The sequence below is a fragment of the Schistocerca nitens genome, chromosome 2, assembly GCF_023898315.1.
Source record: "Schistocerca nitens isolate TAMUIC-IGC-003100 chromosome 2, iqSchNite1.1, whole genome shotgun sequence".
NCBI lineage: Eukaryota > Metazoa > Arthropoda > Insecta > Orthoptera > Acrididae > Schistocerca > Schistocerca nitens.
In genome coordinates, this window is record NC_064615.1 from 381,714,846 (window position 1) to 381,741,059 (window position 26,214).

General features: G+C 44.5%; 1 protein-coding gene across 2 annotated transcripts in view; it reads right to left on the reverse strand.

The window, feature by feature from the left end:
- Positions 1-1,723: 1,723 nt before the first annotated feature.
- LOC126236228 (cuticle protein 18.6-like) overlaps positions 1,724-26,214 on the reverse strand; it is a 218,521-nt gene continuing 194,030 nt past the window's right edge. For both annotated transcript variants that reach the window (XM_049945362.1, XM_049945361.1), the window contains exon 3: positions 1,724-1,984. In XM_049945362.1, the coding sequence (XP_049801319.1) occupies positions 1,811-1,984 (174 nt within the window). In that variant the 3' untranslated portion in view covers positions 1,724-1,810. The remainder of the gene's footprint in view (positions 1,985-26,214) is intronic.

Genomic DNA, 26,214 nt, shown 5'->3' on the forward strand with positions numbered 1-26,214 from the left:
TGTGCCCCCCCCCCCTCCAAGTTCGTAAAATAATTTCTGAAACTCACTTTGTATATTAAAAATTAAAGTTGTATATTTCGGACTACAGAGGACGTTTCAGAAATGAATCGTAACATAATGTGTGTGGTTCACATTAAAACGTCTTTCATTTTTTTGTACGGACTGATATATATATTAAATAAAAAAAATCTCAAAATAAATAAGAGTTCTTCACAGATCAATACATATGTTAACTGCACATGTTAACAGAAGTAGCTTATCGAGACTTACAACTTTGCATTGAAAGAAAATGTCACAATGTACGACATTTTTGGTTTCCTACATTATCGTGGACAAAGGCCCATCGATCTTGAACATTTATTCCTGCATATCAAGAGCAAACGTGAATTCGTTGCCGACGCCAACCAACGGTGCAGTGACACCATAAAATCCTTTACCAAGAATGATCACACTGCATCCATGGCCCATTCGCAACGTAACCACTTCAAGTATATTTTGGAATATGACGTTGCCTGAGGAGTGTTTGTTTCTTTCAGTTTCGTGCTAACCAGTGATCATGGTTCACCTTCAGCTACTCTTCTTACTTTGTTGAGTGTTGTTCTAATGGCCTTATATCTTCTTCCTGTTTTGCGTTTCCTTTCTTTTTGTGCGTACTGCCCCTACTTTTTTCAAAAAATTCTTTCCTCACAGGTGTTTTTCTGGATGTAGTATATGTGTCATGAAAGAGTTTCTTTTATTTCTGATTGTTGCTTACTTATTGAATCCAGATATCACAGTGACTAAGATTATTCTAATTCCTTTTTCTTGAAAGAGTGGGATATTTGGTAACTATTGAAATATTTGCTAATATGCCTTAATTCATTCTATACGGAGCTGTCCAAATTAGGTCTGCATTCGCATTTCTGTTACTTCTGATCTTCTACATAGGCTTCGGTGATTTTCCTCTTTGATTCCCATTTTTCATATATCATCAGCCTGTATTGTACATATTATTTCTCTTGTGCAATTCTCTTTTCTACTATCTTTTGTCTATTTAGTTCTTCATCAAACGTTCTCACAACTATAAACATACCACTGTAACTACACTAATGAAGTACAATAATTTTATATTTCAACTACTACCTTTGTTGTATAGCTTGCTCAGTAGACTATTTGGTCTTTCCATACTACCGTTTCTTCCTCTTATTGCCCACCTTTTTAATCAGTTTTCGTGTATGTAATTTTAAAAGTTTCACATTTTCTATTTTGCCTATTTCCTTAAGATATCTTGTGCTTTGGTGCATTCTTTTATATTTGTCATAAATTTAGTTTCTTCAGCTTATATTCATCCATGTCTCGAGTTATGTCAACAGGATTGCATTTGTTGACACGTTTACAAAGAGGTTGTCAGTTCGACTACATTCCTTCAGATTTTCTACATGTAATAACTGATTTTGTATGAGATTTTGTAATGGTATTCCTTCACAAATATTGGTTACAAATTGTACCGAAAGTTTTTTTTTTATGAAACTGTTAATAGATAGTGTGGTACAAGGTTGAGAGTAGCTGCAGTAGTCACTTGTAAAATTTTGTTTCCGAACAACAACAAACTAATGACCAATCGATTAATAAAGTATGTAATAGTGAAATCAGTCTGAAGTGTGTAACAGTTAATGTAGAGAGACAGTGTTTACTGTAGAGATTTGTAGGAAGCTTTCACTGGGTGTCATATAAAAAGAGGCACTTTAGGTGGGTATAGATATATTTTAGAAATATATCAAAGAGTAACTATAAATACAAACAAAGAAAACAGGATTGTTAAAAGACGAGACTAGCCATGGTAGGCCTTGCCGTAGGCCAGCGCGGGGGCGGCGGCGTAGGCGGGGGCGGCGGCCACGACGGGGGCGGGGTGAGCGCCGCCCTCCCTGTGCACGACGGCGTTGAAGCCGTTGACGGGGTCAGCCGTGTAGTCGACGGTGCGGATGGAGCCGTCGGGTTCGGCGACGCTGTAGCTGCCCTGGACGACGTCACCGCTGCGGGTTTCGTGCTGCTCCTTCGAGTCACCGGTGAGGGCGTCCTGCACGTTGTACCCGTAGCTGTACTGGGGGTTGGGGTCGTATTCGGCAGCCACGGCGGCGGGGGCGGCGATGGCGGGAGCGGCTCGCAGGTAGCCTGCCCGCGCCACTGCTACCACTGCGGCCAAGACGATCAACTGCTGGCCAACAAGACATCGCAAAGAATCACACAGTGCTCATTTACAGCAGCATCATGAAAGAGAATTGTGAACATATTCGAGAGCTCGCGGCCGTACCCCGGTGTACAGAAGGACTGCACAAACCTCACACTAACGTTTTTATCATCACCCCAGCAATCCCCTTGGTTACAGACAGAATATAGGCAGGTCTCACTGTTCCCTACGTATCCTAGCCGCCTGCACTAATCAGCACCAGATGTCAAGCGACTCCAACTAATCAGCACCGGATGTGTAGCGATTCCAACTTATGACAGATTGTTCAACGTACCTCTTCTCTAGTAAGTTGATAAGCACATGCATACTCAGCTTCCTCCCTGTACACTATTCGGCTTCCTTTTCCATATTAAAGATGATCAGTCTGTATGTATTATGCCTTCCCCCGATCTTTGCTCTGGCTTACTCAGACAATATTAGGAGGAAAGTTTTGCCTGGACTCTGAACCATTTTGATGTATGCGTGGTGATTCAGTTGCCTCTGCTGCTGGGTCCTATGCAGTTCACAGTGCTTTCGCATACAACGTGAAAGAGTTTCATAATCTATTTCTCGCTACGTGGAAACTGTTAGTCCTACGGAACAAATGAACAACACCTTTTTGCACGAAATTCAATGCAGTTAAATTTTTACTGTGTTAGGTTTTCGGAGGAGGCCACAGTTTTCGGGTTATTCAAGAAAAATGCGTTTTAAGGTCGTTTTGTAAGTTTCTCTAGAATAATTAGGAAACTATTGCCTGTAGCAAAAACGTACCTGAATGCAAATAGAACTGCATTAAATTTATTACAGAAACGTCCTGTTAATTTTTCCCGTTGGAGTAATATTTGTATGTAGTGAGCGACAGAATACGAAAACAGCGTCCGATATTTGAAGGCGTTGCGGGTTATATATTAACGCCTTCAAATATATACATATTATATCGTTTTGTGCATCGATATTCCAAACGAGAAAAACTAGATGGTCGATGTGGCCGAGCGGTTCTAGGCGCTACAGTTTGGAACCGCGCGACCGCTACAGTCGCAGGTTCGAATCCTGCCTCGGGCATGGATGTGTGTGATGTCCTTAGGTTAGTTAGGTTTAAGTAGTTCTAAGTTCTAGGGAACTGATGACCTCAGAAGTTAAGTCCCATAGTGCTCAGAGCCATTTGAACCATTTGAGAAAAACTATGTTAATTGTTACATAATTTGATGAAAGTCCATCTAGTCTCTTGTTCAGGACTTCACTTATGTGACACCATCAGTATTTGAGCAATTACACCTCTTCGCCTAATTTTCGCATTCACGAACCTTACTTTGCTGTTAAATATCCTGCGTCGACTCAAGTTCTTAAAAAATCCAATCCTTCTAAAAACAAATTGATTCAAACACTTGCATGCACCAAATACCTCTTGCACCTAGTCTGATGTGACTAATCTTGCAAATCCCGAGTGATCTCTAACACCGGCCATGGAATACTTCTCCCCGAGAAAATCTTCAAAATGAATATATTGCGAACGCAAAGGACCGCTATTTAAGTATTCGACACGCACAGCTTGCGATTAGATTTTTTTCTAGTTATACCTTCAGCGAATATACGAATGCACCCCATATGATGCGTGACGTGTTGCCTTATGAGATTCTTCAGTCAGCCCAAACAGAACAGACAAGCTGTGATAATTTCATTTAAATAACGTTTCTATGGTAACTAGTTGGGACGTCTCGGCATGTTCGGTGATGCGGGGAAACAGATACTTCTCTGAAAGAAAGAACAGGAACTATAGACCGTTAAAACTGTATAGCTCAGTGCAGTGACCTCCAGACGCTAGGATAAAAGGGACCACTGTGTAGTGCATTCGTGACTGGACCCGTGTTAGACAAAACCCAGGAAATGTGATTATCGCCGGGGCACGGGCACTGCGGTGCACGGCCGCGTGGGGCGCAAACCAGATCTGCGGAGAGAGCCGGTGCCGCTGGCGTTGCCTCACCTTGCAAGCCATGCTGCTGCTGGTGTGGGTCCTCGCTGCTGTCTGCTCGCCGTGGACACTCGCCCCGCTTATATAGCGCACCACCTGACGGCCAACAGCCACCGGTCACCACGCCGAATGCGGCCACACCCTCCGACACCTCGCCACAACTGTTAAAAAGGGCAACGCTTGCTTGTGCAGCAGCTGCAACAATAAATTTACGGTTCCTTGCGACACCCAAGAGGCTGCTATAGCACAGGTACTTCCTCATACAGTATTTCTTTATCGCGAGGAAAAGCTTTTAATGAAGAGTCTCAGATATGAATAAGGAATAATGGGTGAAAATATAATTTTATCCAAACTTTTCCTGCATTCAGTTCAACATTTAAACAGTGCTGCATTGATGTACTCTACGAAAGGAAAAAGAGGGACGTTAGATGTGCTTTATATGTGATTTTCCCGGCCTATACTGCTGACGAACATCCCGCTGAGCTCAATAATCTAAAAACAGAGCACTAAAAAAATGGCTCTAAGCACTATGGGACTTAACATCTGAAGTCATCAGTCCCCTAGACTTAGAACTAATTAAACCTAACTGGCATAAGGACATCACACACATCCATGCCCGAGGCAGAATTCCAAGCTGCGGCCGTAGCAGCTGCGCGGTTCCGGGCTGAAGCGCATAGAGCCGCTCGGCCACAGCGGCCGGCTAACAGAGCACTAGCATTATTGGACTTTTACAAGGGAATAAAACATCTAGAGTTTCATTCAAGAAACCATGTTCGTTGTTGTTGGGTTGGGTTGGGTTGTTTAGGGGAGGACACCAGACAGCGAGGTCATTGGTCTCATCAGATTAGGGAAGGATCCCGGTATTTGCCTGGAGCGATTTAGGGAAATCACAGAAAACCGTTGTTGTTGTGGTCTTCAGTTTGAAGACTGGTTTGATGTTGTTCCATACTACTCTATCCTGTGCAAGGCTCTTCATTTCTCCTGATGAAGACATCCTCCTGAGTAGTCTCCGCCCGGAGATCAGAATGGGGCACTATTTTACTTCCGGAATATCTTACCGGGGAGGATACAATCATCCTTTAACCGTACAGTAGAACTCCACCCCTCGGGAAAAAATTACGGCTGTAGTTTCCCCTTGCTTTCAGCCATTGGCAGTACCAGTACAGCAAGGTCGTTTCTGTTGATGTTACAAGAAAAGATTAATCAATGATCCAGACAGTTGCCCCTGCAGCTACTGAAAAGGGCCGGCCGCTGGTGGCCGAGCGGTTCTGGCGCTACAGTCTGGAACCGCGCGACCGCTACGGTCGCAGGTTCGAATCCTGCCTCGGGCATGGATGTGTGTGTTGTCCTTAGGTTAGGTTTAAGTAGTTCTAAGTTCTAGGGGACTTACGACCTCAGCAGTTGAGTCCCATAGTGCTCAGAGCCATTTGACCCATTTTTTTTTTTACTGAAAAGGCTGCTGCCACTCGTCAGGAACCACACACTTTACTGGACTCTCAACAGATACCCCTTCGTCGTGGTTGCACCTACTACGGCTATATGTATCGCTGATGCATTCAAGCCACCCAATCAATGGCATGGTTCGTGGTTCATGTGTTGGGTGGCGGGGGGCGGGGGGGGGGAGGGAGGAAGATGGGGAGGAGGGAGAAGAAACCACACAAGCATTCAATTGTAGTGTTTTTTCGAAACCATAGAATTCTTACATTTGGTTCGATAGCATTTACTTCAAAGTGATTCCTTCCGAATAAGCTTCTTAATCACCGACTCCTTTAATTTCCGCAGTTTCATACTACAACCACTTGCTCTTCATGTTCTTTATTTCATTCATGTGACTTCAAATCAACTAATTTTTACTTCACGTCAGTGTCTTAATATTTTACCCGCAAGGGAAGGCAATATTTCTGTATAATTCATTTTTCCAACGATTATTGTTAACCAACATAGAGAACGACAGGTCCATACAAACGAAACTTTGCTCGTCATAGATGAGGAGAACGTTTCTTGCATTCTCATAGAATGAACTGAACGATGTGACGCAGCGATTAGCACACTAGCATTCGGGCGGATGACGGTTCAAATACCCGTCTAGCCATCCAGATTTAGGTTTTCCGCGACTTTCCTAAATCACTCCGGGCAAATTCCGGGATGATACCTCTGAAAAGGACACGGCCGGTTTCCTCCACCGTCCTTCCTTAATGCGAGCTTGTGGTCCGTCTAATTAGACTTCGCAGTAGAAGGGTCGTTAAACTCTCGCCTTCTTCTTTCCTTTCTGGACCATGCAGAGGGCTATGGCTAGAAAATACTTTAAACATTAATCAATGTCCGCAGTTTTACCGCTTCCATGTCACAAAAACCAACTAAAAACTAATCTTCAGTTCCACAGCTGATTCTGGTTAATATTAATAAGAAACCACCACAACTGTACTGATACATTTTTATTGTGTCTCACGACTATTATCGTTCGAAACACCATACTCAGGTTTCCTGCAGTTGAACAAAAGAATAGCTAAGGCAAAAGTCGTAGTAACTTTCCCGTATGAACGATGTGCAACTCACATAGAAAATGCTCACAGTTGTACCACTTTCATGACATAAGAAGTCTAGATATCTTACGAAACGTTAGCGAATACTCTGTTCAAGAATCACAAGAGGAGGAGGAGGTGTACTTGGAAAAGACCAGTAGAGACAGCAAGATTCCAAATGGACTACATCATGATCAGCCAGAGGTTTGAAAATCAGATATTGTTGTAAGGCGTAGCCAGTAACAGATGTAGACCCAGATCACAAGTTGGTAATGATAAAGAGTAGACTGAAGTTAAGAAGAATCATCCAGAAGAATCAGTGTGGAAAGAAACGGGGTAGTGAGAAATGATGAGACGCGCCTGAAATTCTCTAAGGATGTGGGTACTGCGATAAGGAATACCAGAGCATGCAGTTCAGCTGAAGAGGAGTTGACATCTATATAAAGCACAATGACAGATTCTGGACAAACAAACATAGGTACAGGGAAAATAGCTCCGAAGGAACCATGTGCTCGGGAAAAGACAGGAATACAACAACATAAATCTCTTAGGAATCAAATGAAGTGCAGGGAAGCCAAGATTAAATGGATGCGGAACAATTGTGAAAAAATCGAAAAAGAAGTCCTCGTCTAAAGGACTGACTTAGCATACAGAAAAGTCACAAAAGTTTTGGTGATACTAAAAACGAGGGTGGTAACATTAATCGTCCGATGGGAACTCCAATGTCAACTGCAGAGAAGAGAGCTGATAGGTGTAAGGAGTACACTGAAGGCCTCAATGAGTGAGAGGACGTGTCTGACGACGTGATAGAAGGAGAAACTGAAGTCGATAGGGGAGACGTAGGGGATCTTGTATTTGAATCAGAATTTACAAGAGCTCTGGAAGAAGGGATAAATAATATTCCATCGTAACTCCTTAACTCGTTGAGGGATGTGGCAATCAAACGTCTATTCAACTTGGAGCCAGAATGTATGAGACTGACGATATGACATCAGACTTTCGGAAAAATATCTTCCACACAATTCCGAAAATAACAAGGCCCGATAAGTGAGACAACTGTCGCACTATCAGCTTAACAGCTAATTTACAGAAGAACGGGAAACAAAACTGAGATGGCGATCAGTTTAGCTTTAATCGTTCACCATTAGGAAATGTAAAGGCGCCAGAGAGACGGTTCCGACGTTTCGTTTAATAATGTAAACAAGACTAAAGAAAAATCAAGAGAGGCTCGTAGGATTTGTCGACCTAAAAAAAGTGTTCGATAATGTAAAATGGAATAAAATGTTCGAAATCCTGAGAAGAGTAGGAGTAATCTATAGGCAAAGATGGGTAATATACTATATGAACAAGAGTAAAGAAGGAACAATAAGACTGGCTGACCAAGAACGAAGTTCTCGGATTAAAAAAGGTGTAAGACAGGAACGTAGCCTTTCGCCCCTACTATTCAATCTACACATCGAAGCAGCAATGGTGGAAATAAAAGAAAGGTTTGTAACCTCCCCCTCACTTATCGACCTTAATGACAGTGGAAAATTAAACCGCGTGTACCTAATGGAAATTTGGGAAAAGCAATCGTCATCCGAAGTTAATCTGTCGGTAAAGAGGGAGGAAAGGGTTACATCTAAATGAAAGGAAAAATGCAAATGAAACTGGTGGAAATTAATTTTGAAAAGGGGTAAAGGTAATAAAGAAAGTAAATGTGCGGCCGTTACGTTAACAATTAACTAGCGGTAATTAGATATTTGAGATTTGGGGAAAATTACGGTCGCCAGTCCTATGGACATTTACTATAGTAACTGAAAAAGAAAGGTAATTGCACATATAATTAGCACTAGAAGCGTGGCAACTGAAGGTTGACATGTGTAGTGTGAAATTGAAAGTTTGTCAGAAGTAATAAATTTCGCTACACTCTGACTTAATTTAGCAAAAGAGTTAATAAAACCGGAAAATTGAAAGTTAATTTAGTGACTGAAATTAATAGTGAGCTTTGTTTCTAAAGCACATCGAAATTAAATAAAATAAGGTTAGTCTTGGGCTACCTCAACAATCACTTCAAAAGCTGCCCGCATCTCGTGGTCGTGCGGTAGCGTTCTCGCTTCCCACGCCCGGGTTCCCGGGTTCGATTCCCGGCGGGGTCAGGGATTTTCTCTGCCTCGTGATGGCTGGGTGTTGTGTGCTGTCCTTAGGTTAGTTAGGTTTAAGTAGTTCTAAGTTCTAGGGGACTGATGACCATAGATGTTAAGTCCCATAGTGCTCAGAGCCACTTCAAAAGCTACTTGAATCTACGCAATTTAGAAATAAGAGATTTAACTTTGAACTTGAAATAAATGATTCTGAACAATTAACAATAGTAAAATTTAGTACGTACCAAGCTGAGCTGCAGTCACAGGTAAGCTAAAATACGGTAACAAAACTCGCACTCTTAATTTGTGCTTGCGTAATCTAAATATTGTAGCCAGCTATGAATACCTTAACTGAACTTTGAAATTAAAGCAGTGAAATCGAATGATATTACTTTAATGCTGGCGTTTGAATTTCAACGACACTCGGGTTCATTCCGGAAAAGGAAGGGACCCTGCTTGGTAATGCAATTGGGACAATGAGCAACAAAGATTCATGCTACGTTGCTGTAATTTTGTGATGCAACAATTTTAAAAGCTGAGGTCTGCCATACAGTTCTAAAACTTTACGTGCTTCCAGTCTTCCTTGTTGGTTGATTGAAGGTCTGCAGTCGTCGGTCGAGCAGGTGACGACAGCCACTCATTGTCGGCCGTCGCTGTTGCAGAAGCTGGATGTTGGCGCGCCTTCTTCTCGACACGGTCACCAGGCGAAACGGGCTCTTGATGTGTGCCAACTAACACTTCCCGTCCGCGACACCATGTCAGAAACTATCATAGCAGTTCGAGCGCAATTACATGCTGCCAAACCCCGAAAGCGCGGCAACTCGCGGGAGCGTCGCACAACACACCTGCTCCACTGCACTACTCCAGCCAGACTCTCCTCTGCCCGCGCTCCACGCGACAGAGTTAACACTACCAAAGATCCTAAACACTTTGGTTCTCCACACGACCTATCGATGTATTCGTTCGATAGCATAGTTTTCCCTAGGCCAGACCCAGCATATAAATACAAATAATACACTCCTGGAAATTGAAATAAGAACACCGTGAATTCATTGTCCCAGGAAGGGGAAACTTTATTGACACATTCCTGGGGTCAGATACATCACATGATCACATTGACAGAACCACAGGCACATAGACACAGGCAACAGAGCATGCACAATGTCGGCACTAGTACAGTGTATATCCACCTTTCGCAGCAATGCAGGCTGTTATTCTCCCATGGAGACGATCGTAGAGATGCTGGATGTAGTCCTGTGGAACGGCTTGCCATGCCATTTCCACCTGGCGCCTCAGTTGGACCAGCGTTCGTGCCGGACGTGCAGACCGCGTGAGACGACGCTTCATCCAGTCCCAAACATGCTCAATGGGGGACAGATCCGGAGATCTTGCTGGCCAGGGTAGTTGACTTACACCTTCTAGAGCACGTTGGGTGGCACGGGATACATGCGGACGTGCATTGTCCTGTTGGAACAGCAAGTTCCCTTGTCGGTCTAGGAATGGTAGAACGATGGGTTCGATGACGGTTTGGATGTACCGTGCACTATTCAGTGTCCCCTCGAACATCACCAGTGGTGTACGGCCAGTGTAGGAGATCGCTCCCCACACCATGATGCCGGGTGTTGGCCCTGTGTGCCTCGGTCGTATGCAGTCCTGATTGTGGCGCTCACCTGCACGGCGCCAAACACGCATACGACCATCATTGGCACCAAGGCAGAAGCGACTCTCATCGCTGAAGACGACACGTCTCCATTCGTCCCTCCATTCACGCCTGTCGCGACACCACTGGAGGCGGGCTGCACGATGTTGGGGCGTGAGCGGAAGACGGCCTAACGGTGTGCGGGACCGTAGCCCAGCTTCATGGACACGGTTGCGAATGGTCCTCGCCGATACCCCAGGAGCAACAGTGTCCCTAATTTGCTGGGAAGTGGCGGTGCGGTCCCCTACGGCACTGCGTAGGATCCTACGGTCTTGGCGTGCATCCGTGCGTCGCTGCGGTCCGGTCCCAGGTCGACGGGCACGTGCACCTTCCGCCGACCACTGGCGACAACATCGATGTACTGTGGAGACCTCACGCCCCACGTGTTGAGCAATTCGGCGGTACGTCCACCCGGCCTCCCGCATGCCCACTATACGCCCTCGCTCAAAGTCCGTCAACAGCACATACGGTTCACGTCCACGCTGTCGCGGCATGCTACCAGTGTTAAAGACTGCGATGGAGCTCCGTATGCCACGGCAAACTGGCTGACACTGACGGCGGTGGTGCACAAATGCTGCGCAGCTAGCGCCATTCGACGGCCAACACCGCGGTTCCTGGTGTGTCCGCTGTGCCGTGCGTGTGATCATTGCTTGTACAGCCCTCTCGCAGTGTCCGGAGCAAGTATGGTGGGTCTGACACACCGGTGTCAATGTGTTCTTTTTTCCATTTCCAGGAGTGTATTTACAAAACAAACCAATTATACATCGACATAAATGCATAAATATACAAATAGTAAAACAATTACAATATACAAGGACACAGAAACGTCATATCTTCAGGTAACAAAATAAGGAAAAAAATTTATAGTACTATAGATGTAAATAGGAGGATATGCATTTCCGGCGTTACAGGTTCAAGGTGGTATTAAATTCCAGGATGGAAGGATATCAATGATAGGATTCGTTGCCGACATTGCTATCGTCAGTGAAAGTGAATAACGATTACAGGAGCTGCTGAATAGAATGAATAGTCTAATGAGCACAGAAAATGGATTGAGGGTAAACCACAAAAAGAGCATAGTAAGGAGAAGCAGCAGAAATCGATTAACGAGAAACTTAACATCAAAATTTGTGATGACGAAGTAGGATGAAATTAAAAAATTCCGCTACTTGGAAGCAAAATAACCTATGACGGACGAATCAAATATGACATAAAAATCTGACTAGCACAGGCGAAGAGGGGACTGTTGGCTGGTACCAAACATTTAACTTTGTTTGAGGAAGAACTTTCTGAGAATGTACATTTGGAGCGCAGCATTGTACGGTAGTGAATTATCGACAGTGGGAAAAAAAGAAACAGAGGAGAATCGAAGCATTTTGCGATGTGGTGCTACAGAAGAATGCTGAAAGTTAGATGGACTGATAAAGAACGAGGCTCTGCGCAGAATTGGTAATGAAAGGAACATATGGAAAACACTGATAAGAAAAAGGGCCAGAACGACAGAATATCTGTTAAGACACCAGGGAATAACCTCCATGGTAGTAGAGGAAGCAGTAGTGGGCAAAAACAGTAGATGAGGACAGAGACAGGCACACACCTAGAAGATAATTCTAGACGTGAGGGGCAAGTGGTACTCCGAGATGAAGAGGTTAGCGTAGGAGAGAAATACGTGGCAGTCCATCAAACCAGTCAGAAGACTGATGACTCAACAACAACAACAACAACAACAACAAAAACTAACGTTAAAGTTAAATTCCGGAACATAACGATCGTGCAAACACTTCGTAGACCGCCTATCAGAAGCACGACACTTTTTCGTATTGGAAGTAATTGTTTTATGAGTACTGTAGGCATTGCTGAATCTATGTACGTAGCGATGCAACCACTGGAGTGCTAGTACATTTTATGGGCTGTTAAGAAAATCCGATAATCGATAACTTACACTCAACAGAGTCGTACCAGCATGCTCAGGTGTTTACTTCTCTCATTGAGCGGCGCTGTCTGAATAGTCTAGTGTACATAGGATCCCATGTTGCTTGTACTCACTGCTTTCGGCGCTTCTGCCAGGTGTCGTCAGGTTCGTACGTTACGTACGCCAACTAGACTTCTTAAGTCATGATACTGGCACAACTCTCAGAATTACTTATGAAGACTGTTGGCAGTGTGAGCTGCACATCGTTTATTCTTGTAAGTTACCAAAGCTTTTACCCTAACCTTTGTTTGTTCAACTGCAGGTAACCTGATGATGTTCTTTCGAATGGAACTGCTCGTGGCATAATAAATATGTATTAATACAGCTGTTGTGGTTATTATTAACATTGAGAAAAACTTAGTGATTCATTTTCCCGCATCTACGAGGTGAAAAAGTGGAAGTCATTTACTATGGCTCTGGTATCTATTAGATTTGCAGCCATCTCGCTAAAATAGTAACAGTTCGCAAAGCGCAGGATGCGGATTATTCCAGGAAGATGAGACACATACATTATGTGATCAATAGTATCCGGACACCCCTAGAAACATCCGTTTTTTTTTATACTGGGTGCATTGTGCTGCCACCTACTCCCAGGTACTCCATATCAGCAACCTAAGTAGTCATTAACATCATGAGAAAGCACAATGGGACGCTCAGCGGAACTCACGGGCTTCGAACGTGGTCAGGTGATTGGGTGTCACTTGTGTCGTAACACACGCGAGATTTCCACTCTCCTAAAGACCCCTAGGTCCACTGTTTCCGATGTGATAGTGAAGTGTAAACGTAAAGGGACACATACATCACAAAAGCGTACAGGCCGACCTCGTCTGTTGACTGTCAGAGACCGGCGACAGTTGAAGAGGGTCGTAATGTGTAATAGGCAGTCACACATCTATCCAGACTATCAAACAGGAATTCCAAACTGCATCAGGATCCACTGCAAAGTACTATGACAGTTAGACGGGAGGCGAGAAAACTTGGATTTCATGGACGAGCGACCGCTCATAAGCCACACATCACGCCGGTAGATGCGAAACGACGCCTCGCATGGTGTAAGGAGCGTAAACAGTGGACGATTGAACAGTGGAAAAACGTTGTGTGGAGTGACGAATCACGGTACACAGGAAAAACGTTGTGTAGAGCGACGAATCACGGTCCACAATATGCCGATCCGATGGCAGAGTGTGGGTATGGCGAATGCCCGGTGAACATCTGCCAGCGTGTGTAGTGCCAACAGTAAAATTCGGTGGAGGTGGTGTCATAATGTAGTCGTGTTTTTCATGGAGGGGGCTTGCACCCCTTGTTGTTTTGCGTGGCACTATCACAGCACAGGCCTACATTGATGTTTTAAGCACCTTCTTGCTTTCCACTGTTGAAGGCCAATTCGGGGATGATGGTGATCGCATCTTTCAACACGATCGAGCACCTTTTCATAAAGCAAGGCCTGTGACGAAGTGGTTACCCGAAATAACATCTCTTTAATGGACTGGCCTGCACAGAGTCCTGACCTAAATCCTATAGAACACCTTTGGGAAGTTTTGGAACGCCGACTTGTGCCAGGCCCCACCGACTGACATAGATACTTCTCCTCAGCGCAGCACTCCGTGAAGAGTGGGCTGACATTCTCCGAGAAACCTTCCAGCACCTGATTGAACATGTCTGCGAGAGTGGAAGCTGACATCAAGGCTAAGTGTGGGCCAACACCATACTGAATTCCAGGATTACCGATGGAGGGCGCCACGAACTTGTAAGTCAATTTCATGCAAGTGTCCGGATACTTTTGATCACATAGAGTAGATGTTGTATTTCCTGTGTATCGCAATCGATTTTGGTGGAGTTGTCCACAACGTAAGGACACATTTGAAGGTTAAAAAAATGTGACACACTAACACACATCGACAAAGATTTTCATATCAATGTAAACTGTTTCGTCTTTAAGGCAGTAAAAGGGCAACTCGCAGCTAATATATCATGCATGTAATAATTACTGTCTAGCTGAAAATTTCATAGAAATATTGTATCTACAATGGAGGTTATTTAATCATCATGAGTTATTTTCCAGGATGCCATAGATTCATTTAGTTTCCAAGAATTTGCTACTATTACATCAGTTTAGGGTGAACTTTTGAATTCAGAAGTGGAGGCGAATATCACCTTGGGTCGTATTTTACTTGTAGCTCAGTGAGTTAACTGGTATACGCCAGGACCGTGTAGCAGTTAAGAGACGTATCTTATACATCCGAACAACATGCCGGCCGCTGTGGCCGAGCCGTTCCTGGCGATTCAGTCTTAATCCACGCGGCTGCAACGGTCGAAGTTTCGAATCCTGCCTCGGGCATGGATGTGTGTGATGTCCTTAGGTTAGTTAGGTTCAAGTAGTTCTAAGTCTAGGGGACTGATGACTTCAGATGTTAAGTCCCATAGTGCTTAGAGCCATTTGAACCATTTGAACCGAACAACATCCTCATGAGTGGTTCATGACCTCTCGTGGGAAAACCTGCACCTGAGCATTCTGCAAGCAACATTGCTTGCGAGCGCGTGTGCACTTCCGAGCATGCAACAGTACCAGCAGTTAAAACAGAGCCTTCATCTCTTGAGTGGCAAAAATTAAGACAATTTTGCCGCGAACCTACGTCTATTGCGGACTCGATTTCTGGAACAGATTTCAGTTTCTCAAGTATCCACCACTGTGTCACAGGGACTTTACAGTCCAACAACATCCATAGTTTTGAGAGCCTCAGCCAGATTGAACGTCATGAAAATTAAGCCTACTCCATTTGGACTTGACAATGGCTGTCTCACGGTTTGTTAAACCGGATGCAATCTCACCTTTGCTTCAGAGATGGTGTCGACTAACAGCGGACACCACATTTGCAAAATTTCACATGAATGCTAATGGAGAATAAGGCTCTACATACGGCTGATTCTAGAATGTTTCATCGTCTGTGGTGAATGGTACAGACTGTCTTCACCGAAATGCCCCATTTTTAATTTGTTCCCAACACAAAATTAAATAAATTTATTCCTTCTCAAAAAGTATATGTATGTTAAGTTTTTTAAAAAAATCACGACATCAAATAAAAATACCTCCAAGTGAACCCCTGCGGTGACATGAAGAATGTCTAGTCTTCAATTATTTCAATAAAGGCGGTCTTGATCGCATGAAAGTAATTTATTTCATTGATGACCGGTCCCCTGCTGTCACCAAGGAGAAAAATGGTCTGATTCGACCCCGTAACAGATCAAAACCTGTCACAAATTGAAATAAATAACTTACATGTGATTAAGACTGTTTTTATTGAAATAATTTTATTACAGTTTCATCAATCGCAGTTTTTCATGGAAAGCGTTCCAAAAATCCTAAATGTCTAGTCTGTAATCAGTTTCCAAAAATGTTCAAATGTGTGTGAAATCTTATGGGACTTAACTGCTAAGGTCATCAGCCCCTAAGCTTGCACACTACTTAACCTCAATTATCCTAAGGACAAACACACCCATCCATGCCCGAGGGAGGACTCGAACCTCCGCCGGTACCAGCCGCACAATCCATGACTGCAGCGCCTTAGCCCGCTCGGCTAATCCCGCGCGGCATCGGTTTCCAACTAGGTCCGCTGCAACATGTGCCGAGAGATGATGGCACCGTTGCCTTTCACAGTACAAGAGAGGGGGTCTGATGGGCCTCTGCACTGCAGTGGCGAACACCCTGTCCTTCATGTAGACCCAGAGAAAAAAAGCCAATGGTGTGATGCCAGGAGGACAGAAATGCTAATTCATTGGCTCATCACGTCCAGTTCAGCATCCTGGAAACGTTCGATTCAGAGCTTTACGAACATCCAACTATCAGTGAGTTGTAGCATCATCTTGTCGAAAACAAAGGTTTGGTTGCAGATCTTCAACATGAGGAAAAGCAAACATCTACATCATGTCTAGATAAGTCGTTCCGGTGACAATTTCGACAGTAAAGAAGAACGCTCCAATTATCTTGTGGCGCATGAGGCCTCGCCTAACGTTCAGTAGAGGGGTATCTCGCACCTTTATCCTGAAGCTGCGTGCTTTCTTTGACCCCTAAGTGCGAACGTTATGCTTATTCACAGTTCCAGGTACATGGAATGTGCCCTCATCAGGAAACATTACAATTGACAAGAGATCAGGATTCCAGTCGATTAGGTCAAGCAATTCACATTCAAATCAATATCGCTGTTGTCTGTCTTTGGGCTTTATGGGCTGCAGAATCTGCATCTTGTATGAATAAAAAAAAACCGCTTCTTGTGGACCTTATGAATAGTCACATGTTGTATCTGAAAGTCCTGTGAAGTTTGACTAACGGATTTGCGTGGACTTCGTTGGAACTCTTGGCGGACATTCCCAAACTGCTCTTCAGAGACACGTCTGTTCTCTACACGCCGCGTCATATTGCTGCCTGCGTCGAGACACTGCCTGTGTCACGCTTTTAGTGTCTTGGCGTCTGGCGCTACTCTCTTTGCGCTTTAGCAATGGATTTAATCTCTGCAAACCAACGCATAGTTTCTGCCTCTTCCTCAAGTGTCGCCATTTTCGCTTGGACGGATAACAATGACACAGTGAAAACGTGCCAAAAGTTGACAAAAGTTAGGCAGCAGCTTGTAATAGAACATTATGAAAGAGAATCCACAGCCTCCCAAGATCCGAGATGTAAAAAATAATTGTACTGTCTATATAAATTTTTCATTGTGTTTTTTTTTTTAAACACCTGCTGGGACTAGCTCAGCTCCTTGTATCACTCACTTCCTGGTGATATTGTTATCATTGTACAACTTAGATTAATTATATGTTCTCCAAAGTAGCATTAATTTTGTTTAATGTTACTAATATTTCCTGTCCTAACATCGTTTTTAAATGTTTTTTCAGGATTGTAGCAGTGGGTGCCAGATGAAGTTGGTTGTTACTGATAAGGTGATGCTGTTAATTGGTTGCCATTTTTGCACACACACTCACACACACACACACACACACACACACACACACACATGATATAGTGCAAACATTAATAGTATTGTAACCTAATGTAGTAACTTTAAGAAACCCTGTGGAGATGTTGCTCAATGGAGTAGAAAGAATTATCAGAAATTATCGTAGAAAATTAACCAAAAAAAGTTAAAGCCATGAGACGGATATTCCGATATAGGCACAATTCTGTAAACATACGTACTGCCGGTAGGCATACAAATAATGAGTTGAAACCATCAGTGATGACTAGAACCACCACCAGATTGACTGACTATTGTCACTAAGTGACCAAGTTATTAGATTTGTAAGGTAGTATAATTGGCGTCAATGAGTCAGTTAATGAACACTGCAGAGGACCATGGAGAACGTCATGGAGATTGCTGTGCACTCGTGTGACACAATATTATCGGTACTTGCCAGTCTGAAAGCGCCACCTTGCGGTTGACTGTAGACGAATTGTTTAATATGCAGGCATTTGGAGTGTTTGTATGTGATGATGAACCAATACTGGATTGTATGGGAACGTGAGGAAAACCAAACGCATCGTTAAGATTATGGTCCACCAAGTCTGGCCATACCAAGGGAGGATTCCCCTCCTGCGCACCAAGCCCGTAACATCTCCTTCAGATACATACCAGATGTTCCGGAAGAAGTAATGGATTCAATGCAGCACCCTGTGTATTGGTTGTAGGCTACCAGTAATCTGGCTACTAAATACACTCCTGGAAATGGAAAAAAGAACACATTGACACCGGTGTGTCAGACCCACCATACTTGCTCCGGACACTGCGAGAGGGCTGTACAAGCAATGATCACACGCACGGCACAGCGGACACACCAGGAACCGCGGTGTTGGCCGTCGAATGGCGCTAGCTGCGCAGCATTTGTGCACCGCCGCCGTCAGTGTCAGCCAGTTTGCCGTGGCATACGGAGCTCCATCGCAGTCTTTAACACTGGTAGCATGCCGCGACAGCGTGGACGTGAACCGTATGTGCAGTTGACGGACTTTGAGCGAGGGCGTATAGTGGGCATGCGGGAGGCCGGGTGGACGTACCGCCGAATTGCTCAACACGTGGGGCGTGAGGTCTCCACAGTACATCGATGTTGTCGCCAGTGGTCGGCGGAAGGTGCACGTGCCCGTCGACCTGGGACCGGACCGCAGCGACGCACGGATGCACGCCAAGACCGTAGGATCCTACGCAGTGCCGTAGGGGACCGCACCGCCACTTCCCAGCAAATTAGGGACACTGTTGCTCCTGGGGTATCGGCGAGGACCATTCGCAACCGTGTCCATGAAGCTGGGCTACGGTCCCGCACACCGTTAGGCCGTCTTCCGCTCACGCCCCAACATCGTGCAGCCCGCCTCCAGTGGTGTCGCGACAGGCGTGAATGGAGGGACGAATGGAGACGTGTCGTCTTCAGCGATGAGAGTCGCTTCTGCCTTGGTGCCAATGATGGTCGTATGCGTGTCTGGCGCCGTGCAGGTGAGCGCCACAATCAGGACTGCATACGACCGAGGCACACAGGGCCAACACCCGGCATCATGGTATGGGGAGCGATCTCCTACACTGGCCGTACACCACTGGTGATCGTCGATGGGACACTGAATAGTGCACGGTACATCCAAACCGTCATCGAACCCATCGTTCTACCATTCCTAGACCGGCAAGGGAACTTGCTGTTCCAACAGGACAATGCACGTCCGCATGTATCCCGTGCCACCCAACGTGCTCTAGAAGGTGTAAGTCAACTACCCTGGCCAGCAAGATCTCCGGATCTGTCCCCCATTGAGCATGTTTGGGACTGGATGAAGCGTCGTCTCACGCGGTCTGCATGTCCAGCACGAACGCTGGTCCAACTGAGGCGCCAGGTGGAAATGGCATGGCAAGCCGTTCCACAGGACTACATCCAGCATCTCTACGATCGTCTCCATGGGAGAATAGCAGCCTGCATTGCTGCGAAAGGTGGATATACACTGTACTAGTGCCGACATTGTGCATGCTCTGTTGCCTGTGTCTATGTGCCTGTGGTTCTGTCAGTGTGATCATGTGATGTATCTGACCCCAGGAATGTGTCAATAAAGTTTCCCCTTCCTGGGACAATGAATTCACGGTGTTCTTATTTCAATTTCCAGGAGTGTAGCTACCCAATGAGTGGGTTGTCGTTGACACCACAGCACAAACGCATGCCTTTTGACTGGTGCCGTAATTGGGAAACATATATTGCTACTAAATGGCGTCGCGTCATGTTCAGTGACGAATCTTGATTCGGCTCTAGCTCATATGAGCAAGTAAGGTATCTTAAAGTACAGTGGACACAACGTGCCAATGTTTTGGAGGGACGCATTGATGTAGGCCTAGCATCATAGCTTCAATTAATACCTGAGGAAGAATAAGATATTCTTATTTTTAGTTTAAAAGTGTCTTCGACATTACTGAATCAGATTTACAAACTCACTGGTAATATCAGCTTACTTTATCGACGAAATTAAGCCACGACTATATTGATTTCTTATGAGGTGCTACAACATTTCTTTCATTTTTTAGTCTAAATGATGGTTTTTCTGTTCGATATTTCTTATCGATCTCTTCCGGTGCAAATAATGAACAGATATCCTTTTATAGTTCTGAATTTATTTATATGTTAACCAAAACATATGCACACACAAATTTACTTCTCGCTGTTGTAAAACATGCAAAGCTTTGAAAAACCTTGCTTGGATCATACACCAAGAAAATGTTTACCATGCCGAAAGTCTTTTTGTTGCTTTCTTCCTGTAAAAGAAGACGGTCTAAAAGCCTTGCACACACATTAACAGATACTATTAGAAGTGTACCAATTAGGAGTTAGTAGCTACCAGACGAATTCAGATGAAACAGATAAATGTTTAGATGCTTTGACACTTCACGTTGTGTCTTTACAAAATTCCTGTACAATGAGGTACAGTATTAAAAGTGTCTAACCGTTTGACTACTAGCGACGTATATACGAGCCGTGCACAAACATCGTGCCTCCAGTGCTGAAAATGTATATCACAGTCGACAGCTGTTGGGCGGGCCCGGACTGCTAGCGTCAGGTATATACGCTTCAAGGTTTTCTTAATAAATGCACGCTATGAGACACGCGCTATTCGTGGACAACTCATACACAAGCCCGTCTCTCTTCCACTACTTGCATGAAAGAAGAACAAACGCGTGACGTACATTTTGCGGGAGCCGGAAAGCCACGCCAAAACTTTGAAGCCAATTAGCAGAGATGTGAGATGGAATCTAGTCTAACAGACACTATGATAGGTTTCCAGTGCTATGACAAGACAGACTATCTACAGGGCATACATAATTTAATTCCAGTTTCAGAACGCTGTAAAAGACAACCACTGCTCAGAATGACGTCAGATTTGAACAGCATATTATGATGCAGAGGAAAACGTCATGGGGAAAAAATGACCCGTAGATGGTGCTGTAAGAGTCAGGACATGCTCACCAGCAGACGCGCGGCTCACGGCAGTTCCTCTGTTTGCGTCCGAGACGCCCAACATGGCTGTCTCAATGAAGGATCAAACGCTGCTGGTGCAGCTCTTTTACAGAGGACCACGATTGAGCCAGTAGCCCTGCACGAGTCCCGGACACTGATGGGTATGAAAAAAGGTATTATTGGTCCATTGTCTGCTAACGGTCTACAAAAAAATGATTATAAAATTTGAAACGAGAGGTTCTTTTGAAGTGCATTATGGCAGAGGGAAGAAGGCACTTGAACAGGCATTGTTGAAGGTGTGATCACAGCAGTGCAGGAGGGATCGAGCGGTGGTGTGAAACTACACTACTGGCCGTAGGCTACAACCCGAGCTTTATCAAAGTCGGAAACGTGATTGTACGCATTTCTCCTCATTATACGATGCATCACAACAACGTTTCACCAGGCAACGGCGGTCAACTGGTGTTTGTGTATGAGAAATCGGTTGGAAACTTTCCTCGTGTCAGCAGGTTGTAGGTGTCGCCACCGGCGCCAACCTTGTGTGAATGCTCTAGAAAGCTAATCATTTGCATATCGCAACATCTTCTTTCTGTCAGTTAAATTTCGCGTCTGTAGCACGTCATCTTCGTGGTGTAGCAATTTTAATGGCTAGTAGTGTACGTAATGCAAACATGTAGTGCACGTGGAATTGCCCGAAAGCTGGAGATGCCTGCGAGCACGGTGCATAAAATGCTACGAAACATCCTACTTTGTTATCCATGCAAAACCACCGATGTTCAGGAGCTGTCTTCGAGCAAGACAAACGTTGACTCTGGAATTTCTTACTCGCATGGAAGTGGACAATGAATGGGCATGGAATATTCTGTTGACAGATGACGCCCATTTCCGTCTCCAAGGTTATGTCAATAGGCAGATTGTAAAATATGGGCAACGGAAAATCCGTATGCACATCAACCGGTACCACTTCATTCCGCAAAGGTGACTGTGTGGTGCGAGTTGACCGCATCTTTTATCGTAGGGCCGTATTTTTTCGAGGAGATGGGTCCTGCGGGTCCTGTTACCCGTACAGCCTCTGTTATTGCGCACCAACGTCATCCCTACCTTCATCAGCGTGGATGCGTGGGTAGCCTTATTTTTTTGCAAGCTGGCGCTGCTGCAGGGGCTTTTCGGAAATTCTAGAATTATCAGTCGGCATTTCCCTAGGTCACCTACCTTAACCCCTGTGACTTCTGGTTTTGCGGTTATCTGAAAGATGTATTCAGTATTCCAGTTGCGAACGTAGCTGAACTGAACGCAAGCACTGAAGAAAGCATTCTGAGCGTGACCCCAGAAACAACCCGATTTGTCGTGTAGCATACTGTTTCTCGATTATAACTTGTGGCAGAAAACGGTGGACAGCGTATTCAACATGTCTTGCACCAGTTTCACGATATTTGCTTTTTATGCTGTTTTTTGCCCGAAGATAATTAAAACCGATGTCGTTTTGCGTTTTATTCAGTTGCTGGCCAATCTTTCGCATCCGATGTGATACGATCTGGCCGTGTCGGATGGGTCACAACTGTTGACTGACGAACATTGCAGTCTTGACTTGGAACATTGCGGATGGAGTAGTGTGCAATTCAAACCATAGCCGTCGAATTGTGAGTCATCTGTCACTTGTAGCTGACCCCATTTACATTAAGACGCTTTATAGTGCCATCTGTTTGTAAAACTTTCGTTTTTTTTCATGAGTTTCCCCCTGCGTCAGTAATATACTATTCAAATTTGACGTCATTCCGAGCGTAGTTCACTCTCTGCAGCGTTTTCAAACTGGATCTATAATTGTGATCAGCCTGTATGCTGCTGGGCCTGGTGATGCCAATTGAGGAGCTACTCGACCGAATAATAGCGGCTTCGGTCAAGAATACCATCTTACGACCGGGAGGGAGGTGTGCTGACCCCACGCCCCTCCTATCCGCATTCTCCACTGAGGATGACACGGCGGTCGGATGGTCCCGGTAGGCCACTCGTGGCCTGAAGATAGAGTGCTTTTTTGTATGCTGCTGGCATGCTACAAAGATGTGATAAAATCAGCTGCGGAAATGGACTGCCAAAGTAATCCCGAAAATGTTGAACAAAAATATGTGTTGGATTACATCGAGTCTAAAGATGCGGGGGACAAACACGACATTTTACTTACCGCAGTGTAATGTGTTATTAAACCAATGAAATGATACGAGGAACGCTTTTTTCTCTCCTTAGACACGTCTGTCTTAAATTCTCACGTTATTTACAAGATTCACACCGCAAAGAATACTTGAATTCTTGAATTTCTCAGCCTCATTTGTCAGATTTTAGGGGCATGAGGGGCATGAGGAAGTCGTCGATCTGACGACAAAAATCCATTGCGGCTTCGAGAAGAGAGCTTTTCAAGTGTTTTCAGTAAAACAACACGGACCTGTAAGGAGACGGATCAGCTGCAGAAAGAACCAAAAACAAAAGGTATCGTGTCACTGCTGTAAACAAAGTGAAGCGGGACTGTATCTTACGCCTTGTTTCGAAATCTATCACGCAAAAATCTTTCTGAAATACGCTTCTTTTAATGTTATCGAGTTTTGGGAACGTAGACAATAAAGAACAACCAAAGTAAAATTTATTTTAAGACCTTGTCGATGAGAAAAAATACAGGGGAGACTGCGATAATAACGATGATACCAGGCGCTGTCGTGTTCAGCGCCGAATATCGTGCCCAGCACGGGCGGCGCCGTCGTGTGGAACTGCGCGATCACACACGGATGGGCGCACTGTTAAGGCGCCCTGAGCAGTGAAAGGAATAGCTTGTGTAAGACTGAGCACTACAGAACATAATACGACAGCGTGAGCTCACACAATGCACTCATAAATTATGGCTAATCGTGTGCCCTAATTAGCAAATCGAATCTACGATCGTCCATGCTTCTATCTCTCCGACCTCAGATAAAGAAATATGAAAGTAGCACTGTATATCGTGAATCTATGAGAAAGAACAAAGATTAGAATCAAACATTCAGTTGGTACTACAGTCATCAAAGAGGAAGCTCTAGCTGAGGTTGGATAAGCTGTCTTGAAGTAATTGAGGAAAACCGATGAAAATCTAAATTAGGGTGACCGCATAGCGCTTCTTTTGAATGTGAATCCATTGTAATGTACAGCCACTCAGGTTTGTTAGTTGATTTGGGGGAGGGAACCAAACAGCAGTGACCTTTAAAAGGAACCATCTCGGCATTTGCTTGAAGCGATTTAGGGAAATCACGGAAAAATTAAATCAGGATGACCGGACGCGGGTTTGAACCGTCTTCCTCGCGAATGCGAGTCCAGTGGACTAACCAACGTGCCACCGCTCCCGGTCACTCAAGACAAAACAAAATACTGACAATTGTAAAATTTTGCGCATGCATGCAAGCCGTGAATGACGTAGCGGAAAATGAGAGAAGCTACTGAAACAGTTAAACGCTCCAACATTATGACCAGGAAGGATAGTTACAAGTAGTCGATGGCTGGCCTCCAGCGATCGCACGCAACGGAACGAAAGTGTTCGCCAGCAGGAAGACTAACAAGACCCCATTTCACCAGGATTAACAAGTGGTCAGAAGAACATGCATGCATACAACGTTGCGAATGGGGTTTCCAATTAGACGTTATGAAATACTGGCCTGTCATAGGTCGTGAAGGTGGGGTCCACGTGCCATTGAACATTCAAGGGCAATCGACTAGCATGTCGTAAATTATGATTGTGTACCCATTTCTGTTTCTCCGATTACAGCGCCATCTGCGGCGAAACAAAACAAAAAAAAAATGCTTCAGACGAAACTTATGTAAATTTTGCCACAGAATTGTAAAAAACAGATGTTCCCATTGAAGATTTCAATGTTGTCCCCCGCCATCCACGCGCGAGTTCGAGCGTGGTATCATTGGATCTCTTCCTCCGAGACAAACAAATTGGAATCATAACTTTTTTTGATTCGATGTGTAATTTTCGAGATATTTCAATGCCTTCAGTTAAAATGAACACCCTGTATGTGGAAAACTACTTCCAGAAAGCAGCCAGCTCTTTCACTATGCTGATGACACAGCCTTCCTAGCCCTCTCCCCAAAACACCAGATATCCCAACGATCTCTCCATTTGAATCAAACATTTTTTCACATGGTGCGACAAATGGCTGTTGAAGAAAACACACTTCAAAACACAGGAATAATTATAAGACGAACGAACCAAACCTGCAGTTTCCAGGAATTTCACCCAAGCATTTACAACCGTCCTAAACAGTTGACGAAAACACTCGACTGGCAAGTAACATGATATTCTTACCTACTGACAGTTCAACAGAAAGCCCAGAATAGATTAAGACTTCTGAAACTACTAACGAGCCGAACATTGGGATTACAGCCCTCTCCACCGTACATCACAGCTACAAAACAGTGACTCGCCCTATGCTCCCTTAGGCCAAAGTTGCCTGGATACCCGCTCTGCCCAAATTCTATCACTTCTCCAAAATCCTTGAAGGCCATGCATTAGTATTGTTTTTCGCATCCTTTTACTTTCCTCATGTGGATTCTCTACGATCTAATCAAATTTCCAACACTCCTCACCCACCGCAAACAGCTCCGCATATCCTGCACTATCCGCAAACTAGATTCCAATAAGCCTATTTTTCCCCTCTTACTACCAATACTGATATGCTGCCACGTCTCTACACCTACACACAGTTTATATCCTATCACGATGCAACTTCAACCAGCTCCCACACACAGACCGCAAAATCTGTCCTATCGACTATCTTTCCCATCTATCCTGCTCCATATCAGGGCTCCCTCTTCTCTCTGACCTCTGCATATTTCCCCATCTTTTCTATTCTTGATGCTGTAGCACTGCCCACGCCAAACTCCTCACTTTTCTCATTTCACTATCCACCTCAACAATAATCTTCTTCTTCATAGATACTATCAACCGAATTCTTACATTTTTAACCATAACCTTCAAGCCACTTTTCCCTTCCCTAAAACATTTTCCTGTTACATGTCTCTCAGCTTTCTGAGAATGTCCAATGCTACTTTTTAAAAGAATGTCATCATGTTTGCAAAATGTATTATGTGTATATTTTTACAAAATAGACTGATTAAAATATCGAGTCAAATTTGCTAGGAACTTGGCAGTACAGGCCCACTTGCTAGTATAACGTTGCACCCCTTTTGGTCTGGTCTGTCATAAGCTGTTCTATCGTCAAAGAGGGTGGAGGAGCGGACA